Source organism: Balaenoptera ricei, chromosome 11 (assembly GCF_028023285.1).
Source record: "Balaenoptera ricei isolate mBalRic1 chromosome 11, mBalRic1.hap2, whole genome shotgun sequence".
In the NCBI taxonomy this organism is placed as follows: Eukaryota; Metazoa; Chordata; class Mammalia; order Artiodactyla; family Balaenopteridae; genus Balaenoptera; species Balaenoptera ricei.
Genome location: NC_082649.1, coordinates 53,998,467 through 54,008,682, shown reverse-complemented (window position 1 = coordinate 54,008,682; position 10,216 = coordinate 53,998,467). Strand labels below are relative to the sequence as shown.

General features: G+C 45.4%; 1 protein-coding gene across 1 annotated transcript; it reads right to left on the bottom strand.

Moving 5' to 3' along the window:
* Positions 1-8,232: 8,232 nt before the first annotated feature.
* On the bottom strand, positions 8,233-8,674 carry LOC132374074 (large ribosomal subunit protein eL31). Its single transcript, XM_059937572.1, has one exon. The coding sequence runs from the start codon at positions 8,652-8,654 to the stop codon at positions 8,277-8,279; it is 378 nt and encodes a 125-aa protein (XP_059793555.1). The 5' UTR covers positions 8,655-8,674; the 3' UTR covers positions 8,233-8,276.
* Positions 8,675-10,216: the final 1,542 nt, after the last annotated feature.

Below are 10,216 nucleotides of genomic sequence, written 5' to 3'. Positions count from 1 at the left end.
TCCATTCCACATGGCTCATCTAGATTCTTATCACTCACTTATGAAGAGGTAGAGTGTATTTTCCTTACCCTTGAATTGAGGTGGATTGGTGATTTACCTGTAACCAACAGAACACAGCAGAAGCAATGCCATGTAATTTCCAAGGCTAGGTTGTAAAAGGCAATGACGTTTCCCCTGTTTGCTGGAATACTTTCTTGAGACTGTCAGCTGCTATGGGAGCAGTCCAACTGCCCTGAAGCTGCCACACTATGAGGAAGCTCAAACCAACACACAAAGAGAAACCACACGGAGAGGCCCTGAAACTGTAAGAGAAAGAGGTGCCCAGCCAGCCCCCAAGTGTTCCAGCCCCCAGCCTGTCCCCTCCAGCCACCATCTGATAGCTAGCCTGAACCGTGAGAGAGAGCCAGCCTTGGAAAGATCTAGAGGTGAAGTGGTCCAGGCAGAGGAAAGAGCAAGTGAAAAAGACCCGAGTTAAGAATGAGATTCACACCAAAAGACAAAGACAAGAATTTTCACAATAACTTTATTCACAATAGCCCCAAACTGGAAACAACCCAAAAGTCCATCAACAGAAAAATGAATAAACTAGTATTAATCATACAATGGAGTACCATTGGGTCATTAATGCAATCAGTTTACTACACTTACATTCCCAGTTCCTCAAAATCATGCTGCGATTTTTCGTTGCTTCCTACGTCTTGTACATTTGTTTTCTAATGTTTCTAATTGGTTCTCTTTTGCTGTTGAAAGAAGAAATATATGCTTTCTTTACTACATGACTAATATCATTTAGCTTCTTCTTCCTTTTTCCTATTGTTTGAAATGTATTCCATGTTTCTTAAAAATATTCTTGTGAGAGCTCACTGAGTCTTTGATCTAAGGTGAACTGGTTGTGCTCAGGCTGCTTGAACAGCTGAGAAGCTGGAGTTTCTTTTCATAGCACTCCTTGGGGAGTTCCACTGTGTCCTATATACCACATCTTCCTTTGACAGAAAGGATACTTGAGAGGCAAAATTTCTAAGCTCTTTCATGTCTGATAATAAGTTGGATGCCTTAATCTTTTTTTTTTTTTTTTGGCTGCGCTGGGTCGTCGTTTTTGGTGCGCGGGTTCTTCTTTGCTGTGGCGCACAGGCTTAGTTGCCCCGCAGCATGTGGGATCTTAGTTCCCCGACCAGGGATCAAACCTGAGTCCCCTGCATTGGAAGGTGGATTCTTAACCACTGGACCACCAGGGAAGTCCCTGGATGCTTTAATCTTTTCCTTTATTTGTGATCTGTTGTTTCTTACGTTCCTAGGAAGATTGAGGGTCTTCTCTTAATCCATGATGTTCTGAAGTTTCCCTTTGGTACCTAGACTTGGGTTTAAAAAAAAAAACAACTTATTAGACCAGGAGCTCAGAAGGCTCTTTCAAAGTAAGGGCATATATCTTTGTAGGAAATTTTGTTCCATAGTTCTTTAATAATTTCCTTCCTTTGGTTTCCACTTTCTCTGTTTACTGACTTCCTACTATTTAGATGCTGAACTTCCTAGGGTGGTCTATCTTCATTACCTCTTCTATTTTCCATTTCTTTGATTTTGTTCCATTTCCTAGAAGAGTTCCTTTTCTTTCAAACTCTCTGTTGAATTTTTTATACCTGCCATTATACTTCCAAAGATTTTTCTTGTGCTGTTGACTGTTTTTTTTTCCCCCCCAGTATTCTGTTCTTGTTTTATAAATATAATAGCTTCTCAAATCTCTTTGAAGTCACTTAAGTTTTTTTGTTTTTAAATTATGCTTCCTGGGCTTCCCTGGTGGCGCAGTGGTTGAGAATCTGCCTGCCAAGGCAGGGGACACGGGTTCGAGCCCTGGTCTGGGAAGATCCCACACGCCACGGAGCAACTAAGCCCGTGCGCCACAACTACTGAGCCTGCGCTCTAGAGCCCGCGCTCCACAACAAGAGAAGCCACCACAATAAGAAGCCCGCACACCGCAACGAAGACCCAACACAGCCAAAATAAATAAAAATAAATAATTTTAAAAAAATTATGCTTCCTTCTGTTCTCTAGTTTATCTCCATTTCCTCTGGGGTTAATTGTACCTTTGGCTTGGTCTTTCTTTTTCATGTTTCAAATTTTCTTAATGTTTTTGGTAGCCCTTTGTTAACTGTACATACCCAAGAGTAAGAGACTGGATAGATTTTTCAAGGTATTTGGTACTGAATCCTTCTGCTGGTGTATATGTCATGCTCTTTCTTTTGGTCCTCAGCTGAGAGGTGAAGTGGGCAGGGCTTATTTATTGGCAGACTTTGCTCTAGAATGAACAAGAAGGGAGTAGGCCTTGAGATGATAAGATCTCAAGATTCCAGAATGGGGACAGCTTCATTCTGGGAGCCCTCCAGGCAGTTTATTCAGTTTCTTTAGAGTCTCTGCCAGATTGTTAACAGGATGGTTCCCAATGAATCAAACCTCCCTGTGTCCGTGCCTCTTTAACAATGGCTTTGCAGCTCCTCCATCAAAAGATGAAGTCTATTTCTTACCTGTTAAACCTGGTCTGGCCTTGTGACTTGCTTTGGCTAACTGAATGCAGCAGAAGTAACACTATGCATGTTCTGGGGCCTCAGTCTCAAAAGACCTTGCAGCCTCCAGCTTCTCTCTCTTGGAAGCATGAGCTAGACTACTGAAGTGATGAGAAACCATGCAGAGAGGGGGCCAAATGACAGCCAGAACCAAGGCCCCAGGCCATCTTAGACTGCCCAGACCTGGTGGAGCTGCCAATTGACCGCAGCCAACCCATAAAATTGTGAGAAATAATAAATGAATGTTATATTATGCCACTAAAATCTGGAGTGGTTTGTTGTACAGCCGTGATAACTGATACAGAGCTTTAATATTTTTTTTGTTTGGATTGCCTGTGTTCCACATGTGCGAGGTAGATGCAAAGTGGAGATCTAAATGGTTCAGTTATTCTGAAAACAAACATTCAGCTAACCCCTGTTTTCTGTCCTTCGCCTTGCAGCCCTCTGCACCAAACATCTCTAAGCCTTGGATCTTTCTTGGTAAGGCAGAGAGGGGTAGTTATCTGACCCAACAGCCCATTCTTTTGTTCCCTACTTAATAGCACCACTCTGATTTTAGCAGCTAAGACTGTATAATTCTAGGGCTCCTTTGCAGCTTGAGGCTGCCACATGAAGTTCTAGGCAATGGGATCTAAGTGGAAGAGTTCTACGAGGTTTCCAGGCAGACTGCTTAAATGGAATTGACCTGCTAGGAAGGGCTCTTTTTGCTCTTCTGCTCTTCCTTCTTTCTGTTGCCTAGAATGTGGATGTAATGGCTGGAGCTCTAGTTGCCACCTTGGGCCATGAGGGAATGAAAGCTATACACAAAGGATAGTAGGGTTGAAAGACCAGACTGAATCTGATGGCAGAGTGCAGCTGCCCTTTTAGTTATGCAGTGCCTACCTCCAGATTTCTTTTACATGAGAGAGGAATAAGCTTCTCTCTTGTTTAAGGTACTGCTAATTACCACCCCCTACCCTGTTTTATGTAACCGAACCTAATCCTAGCTATTATAATTTGACCTCTGCCTGTCAGCCTGGGATCTTCATCTACTGTCGATGTTTATCTTGGTTGCTTTCCTCTCTCTATTTCATCTCTAGCAGTTCCATTGGACTTTAGAATATTTTCCATATCTCATCTTATTATGCTCTAACTTTTTGAAAATACAGAACATAATTATAATAATGATTTTAATGTCCTTGTCTGCCAATTTTAACATCTGTATCAGTTTGTGTCTACTCCGCTGATCGAAGTTTCTCATATCAAGGTTTCCTACAGTTAATTCTCAAGGGGCTACATTCTCTTAGGTTGGGTTCCCCTAGAAGGAGACATGGACACAAGCATTTGAGTTGGGGGTGATGCCAGGAGAACTGGTAGGGGAGTAGGAGAGTAAGACAGAAGGAAAACCAACCAATGCAGGGTATGTTAATGAGCAAGTTACTGCTCCAGGCGTCTGTGACCCACTCACACTGGGACCTGTGTGAGATGGCAGAGAACAAAGATGTCCTACCCACAAGACAAGGAAACAGGGATTATTAAACACCAACTCCCATTGGTCGTTGGTTGATGGTTGCTCCAGGAGATGGCTTCCTGCCCTTCTAGCCTGCCTGTTCAGATGGGCCTGAGCAAGACTCCTGCAGCCAGAGAAAGCCCTCAAGTAACACTTCTCAGGTGCTTGTAGTAGGAAGTGGTTGCTATATCTGGGAACGGTGTGTGCTGAGGGAATAGGAGCAGGACTCTGACAGTGTCTGCAATACACACCATACCTGGAGTCCAAATCTTCATTCAACAAACAAGCAAAGAATGAGCTGCCTTCATGAAAGTCTTTGCCTTTCCCAGTGTGGGTTTCATTGACTCACTCTGACCCAATGCATGGTGTTCCTTCTGATTTATTTTTGCTCCTAGGCACTTCACCAAGCCTCGTGGTTTTTCCAAATGAAGGAAGAGATATTTTATCCTATTATATGTAGTCAGCTGATGGGGAAGGAGGTACCCTTTCAGGCTCTCAAGCACCAGAAGAACATAGCCTTCCTTCTAGCTGGGCAGCCAGCTGCCTGGCCATTCCATCTTCTGTGTCATGATGTAATTTAATTTCTAAAAACAACCCAAGTCTGGAGCCTGATGGCCTGGCCAAGTCTGGTCCATCTGGGCTGCTCTCAGAGAGGCTTGTTGAGGGCTTACACATATGCCAGAAGTGGCAGACAGTGCCCCAAAATTGCAAGGGACTTAACCTCTTGGGGACTCAGTTTCCTATCTGAAAAACAACAAAGAGGCTGTGGGAGGAGGCTATCTCTAGGGTTCCCTCAAACTTGAGGACCCTGCCTGGCCTGCAACTCCTTAGCCAAGAGAGTCATCTCTGTCATAGATTCTCTCTAGGGACTGCTGGGTGGAGGCCGCCCCTTCACTCGGTCCCCAGACTCTTGGCCTCATTCCCTTTGACTCTGTAATCCCACACCTGAGAGTACATCGCAACAAAATACCCAGAGGTCAGATTGTCAGCACAAAAGTGTTCACCACAAATTCATAGAAGAATGGCCAGATGGTTTATGGCATATCCAGGTGATGGAATAGGATTCAGATGACAGAGACACTGTGAATTTGTCAACGGCATACAGATTCACACAACCCATGATATACTTTATGAAAAACAGGATATAGAACCATGTATGTAAAAGGATCCCAACTGGCTCTAATATATGATTATATTATAAAAGATCTGCATTTTCTTTATATATAGATTTACCTATTTTGTTTATGTATTTATACAAGATCAGAACATGAATTATAGTTCATTTTTTCCCTTCTTTACCTTATTCTGTATTTTCGAAGTTTTGTAAAATTACCGGAAGTATGTATTATTTTTATGAACAAAAAGAAAACAAAAGTATTTAAAACAGTACATATTTGGGACTTCTTATTTGTCTGCAGGAGCTCTAGTGTAGGCACCAAGTATCCACTGGACGTCTTTGACTCGGTGGGCTTCATCGTCATGGCCATCACAGGTATTTAACATTGTTCCCTGCATTCTCTAGATACAGATGATAGAGTCTGAGCCCTGTTCTTTCTTGGCTCTTGCAAATGCTGCTGTCTCAGTTTTCAGCTGAGAGTCAACGGCGTCATCTTCTGCCCGGACTTGTGCTGACTCTACAGGGGGAGAGTGACCTCATTTACTTTGGGTGGAGCTGGAGAAGGGGGATGGGAACTGCAGATGATAAAGGCTTCAATTCCAATTTGCTTTTGCTCCACAGCCAATACCTACAGCTGGATTCTCTGCTTCTTTACTTAAAAGCAAATAGACCAGGGCTTCCCTGGTGGCACAGTGGTTAAGAATCTGCCTGTCAATGCAGGGGACACGGGTTTGATCCCTGGTCCTGGAAGATCCCACATGCCACGGAGCAGCTAAGCCCGTGCGCCACAACTACTGAGCCTGTGCTCTAGAGCCTGTGAGCCATAACTACTGAGCGCACATGCCACAACTACTGAAGTCCGCGTGCCTAGAGCCCGTGCTCCGCAACAAGAGAAGCCATCGCAATGAGAAGCCCGCGCACCGCAGTGAAGAGTAGCCCCCACTCACCACAGCTAGAGAAAGCCCGCGTGCAGCAACGGAGACCCAGTGCAGCCAAAAATTAAAAAAAAAAACAAAAAAAACAAATAGACCTTGCAAGGCAAAAATGGTTGTTCAGAAGTCCATACTGTGTGGGTGTGTGTGTCTGTGTGTCTGTGTGTGTGTATGTATATATATTTGGCTGGAGGCTTGTGGGGTCTTAGTTCACCAGCCAGGGATCGAACCTGGGCCCTCAGCAGTGAAAGCACGGAGTCCCAACCACTGGACCTCCAGGGAAATGCCCATACTGTATATTTTAAATGTGGGTCACATGGCTCATTTACGAATCGGACCCTGACCCTTGTCACAGATGCTGTCAGTGTCCCACCCATATGTCCTTCGGCTTCGTGGAGAACTTCCTAGTCTCTCTGTCCAAGACAGTCTCTGACCCTGGGAAGTGGGGCTGCTCAGTCCACTCCAGGGCAGACCAGAGGCGTCACATAATTAATGTCCCACACTCAGCCCTTAGTCCCTGAGGGATGGGAGTGGGTGTATACACACTCCATCTCTCCGCCCTCAGTGGGATGGTTCTGAGGCATGTTCCAGGACCTTCAGAGTCCTCAGAGGATGAAGCCACAGGGGCCATGACAGAGACCTGTTGATGAGCATCTGCTTCATTGTTTCTCCACCCTCCTTTCTCCTCTCCCTCACTGTGGTCCTCAATAAACCTCATGCACCAAAATCCTTGCCTCACTCCATGCATACCTGACAACGCTCTGGGCCATTTGCAATAAAAGACATCACCTTTATCCTCCCCAAACCAAGGTGGAATTAGGGATATCAAGTTCACTTACTGCATAGGCCATAAAGCAGGAAAGTACCCTAAATTCCAGTGGTTTGAAACTCTCTCAGTTGGATATGAGCAATGAATCGTTTCCTGTTACTACAAAGAAAGAACTCATTCTGGACAGTGGCTGGAAGAGAAAAGAGAACCTACGTCATTTCCCTAAAGCGCTGGAGACATTTCCTCCCAGGCCAGCAAGAGCTTTGAAATGATCGTGCCCTAAAAATAACATTCTCGGGCTTCCCTGGTGGCGCAGCGGTTGAGAATCTGCCTGCCAATGCAGGGGACACGGGTTCGAGCCCTGGTCCGGGAAGATCCCACATGCCGCGGAGCAACTAGGCCCGTGAGCCACAACTACTGAGCCTGCGCGTCTGGAGCCTGTGCTCTGCAACAAGAGAGGCCGCGATAGTGAGAGGCCCGCGCACCGCGATGAAGAGTGGCCCCTGCTTGCCGCAACTAGAGAAAGCCCTCGCACAGAAACGAAGACCCAACACAGCCAAAAATAAATAAATTAAAAAAAAAAAAAAAAAATAACATTCTCACTCCTGAATGCGTTATAAAAACTGAAACGGTGGGTTATTTTCATCCACCTCCAGAGCAGCTGCTCAGGAACTCTGAACATCGGAGGGGATTATGCAATGACTTGGCACTGTCTTCCGCTTGGCAAAGTAAATCATTGCTCTGTGATGGGCTTTCAAGGTAATGCAATAGGACATGTGAGAATCCATGCAAGGAGGGAAGGAAAGGGGTGAAGAGTGGGGAGAACGAAGAGAGGATTAGAAAGGGGGTCACACGCAGGGCCTGCCTGCCTTCCTGCTTACCTTGGAGAGCACCCCGCACTCGCCCTCTGCACCTCGCCCAGGAAAGCCCTGATCCTCTCTGCCTTATTCGCCCTGGCTGTGACTTTCCCTACACCACCCCTGGACCTGACCACTGGTCTAGAATTCACTACTGACCTAAACTCCACTCCTGACAGGTCCTTGGAGAACACACAGGCTTTCCAGGGGAGTCAGACACTCCCAGCTTCCTGGAAGAAGCCACTGAGGCCACACTTGATTACAACTCAATTTACACAGAGAGCTTTTTCAGTGAAGATTATACAGATGTCACTGGTGTTTATCATGACTGGAGCACCAGACCAGCCCAACACCTCCTTGGGAAGTGACAGTTAAGTCCCAAATAAAGAATTATTTTTCTCATATATCGAGAAGTCCAGAGGTAGGTTGTTCAAGCCTAATATAGCAAATTCACAATGCCCTTAGGAAGCCAGATCTCTTGCACTTTTCTGCTCTTCCATCCTTAGCATTTTTTTTTTTTTTTTTGCAGCTCTATAACTTTATTGGACAATCAGCCGTTAGTTCTCATCCACGTTAACTGTCTGTAGGTTTTTGAAAGTGGTGACAGGTACATAGGTAACCAACGTATAGAGCTTGTTTGGTGAATCTTCGTCTTCATTCCGTTTTCTGGACAACCGCACACGGATACGGTATGGAACATTCCTTATTCCTTTGGCCCAGACAGCTTTGTTGAGCCTGGTGTCAATGCGTACGTCTGGAGTTCCCATCTCCTTCATGGCAAATTTCCGTATTTCTTTGAGTGCCCGAGGGGCACGCTTCTTGAAACCCACTCCATGGATGCGCTTGTGAATGTTGATGGTGTATTCTCTGGTCACCACCTCGTTGATGGCGGACCGGCCCTTCTTCTTCTCGCCGCCCTTCTTTGCGGGAGCCATCTCGCCCGGCCGGGGTTAGAAAGGGGCATCCTTAGCATTTGACTTTCATTCTCTTGACTACAAAATACTACTCTACCTTCAGGCATCACATCTGTATTCAAAGAAGGAAGCCAGAAGGACAAAATCTGTATGTCAGCTGAGTCTTTCCTTCTCTATCATTAAAATAATAATTTTGTGGAAGCCCCATCCAATAGACTGCTGACCAAATCCCATTGGCTAAGAATGGGTCACCTGGTCTGCCCTAACCTGTATGGGAGACTGGGAGATGACATATTTTAACTGGCACATTGCCCCAAAACAAAACTGTAGTTTTGTTAGTGAGGAAGAAGACAAGAGTAAACACTGGATAAACAATTGTTAGCTCATGCCATTGAGCCCACCTAAGCACACTGGGAATGGGGAGGTGGAGCAGGCGTCTGGCCCCAAGCTTCCCAAGGCTTATCACAGGGAGCAGACAGGGCCACTGGCTTTGGCCTCAATGTCACAAAGGGCCTCAGAGTTTGTCCTTTGACCTTATATTTGTTCAATCATTGCATTTTGTGTATATGTTAAATTATAAATTTATTAAAAATAAATATTTGAGGGGACTTCCCTGGCGGTCCAGTAGTTAAGACTCTGCCCTTCCAGTGCAGGGGGCACAGGTTCGATCCCTGGTTGGGGAACTAAGATCCCCCATGCCGTGCGGTCTGGCCAAAATTTTTTTTTTTAATCTTTTTTAAAATTAAAAATAAAAATAAATAAATAAATATTTGAGATATATAGTATATTTTTTCCCACAATTCTCTTTTTTTTTAAAGGTAATATTCCTTTTAGTTAATTTATTTTTTATTTTTATTTTATTTTTGGCTGTGTTGGGTCTTCATTGCTGTGTGCGGGCTTTCTCTAGTTGTGGCGAGCGGGGGCTGCTCTTCGTTGCGGTGCGCGGGCTTCATTGTGGTGGCTTCTTCTGTTGCAGAGCACGGGCTCTAGGCGTGCTTGCTCAGTAGTTGTGGCTCACAGGTTCTAGAGCGCAGGCTCAGTAGTTGTGGCATGCAGGCTCAGTAGTTGTGGCTCACAGGTTCTAGAGCTCAGGCTCAGTAGTTGTGGCGCACGGGCTTAGTTGCTCTGCGGCATGTGGGATCTTCCCAGACCAGGGCTCGAACCCGTGTCCCCTGCATTGGCAGGCAGATTCTTAACCACTGCACCACCAGGGAAGCCCCCACAATTCTCTTTTGACTTTTCTTCACTAAAAAATCTTCCCAGGAGTTTAAAATATATCCCAGGTCTCTCTCATTTTCTGGCTCTGTTGCAATGACTTAACTAGTAATGATGGGCAGTGGATGGACATATGAGCCCTCACATACAACAAAAGCTCTCTGTGATCCAGGGAAGTCTGCAGGCAAGGTGGGAGCAAAGCAAAGCAAGAGATGTGTGATGCTGTAATTTTGGTTTTACCCATGGTTGGTAGAAGGTGGATATCTTGGGGCCATAGGCCTTTTGATGGTCTTGACCCTACCCAAGGGGCTTCCATAGACACTTCCCAAGGCAGTGCCAAATTAAACTCCTGCCTCAGTATAGCCAAG

Excerpts from the sequence above, each read along its gene's own strand:
- LOC132374074 (XM_059937572.1), bottom strand. The coding sequence starts at position 8,654 with ATGGCTCCCGCAAAGAAGGGCGGCGAGAAGAAGAAGGGCCGGTCCGCC.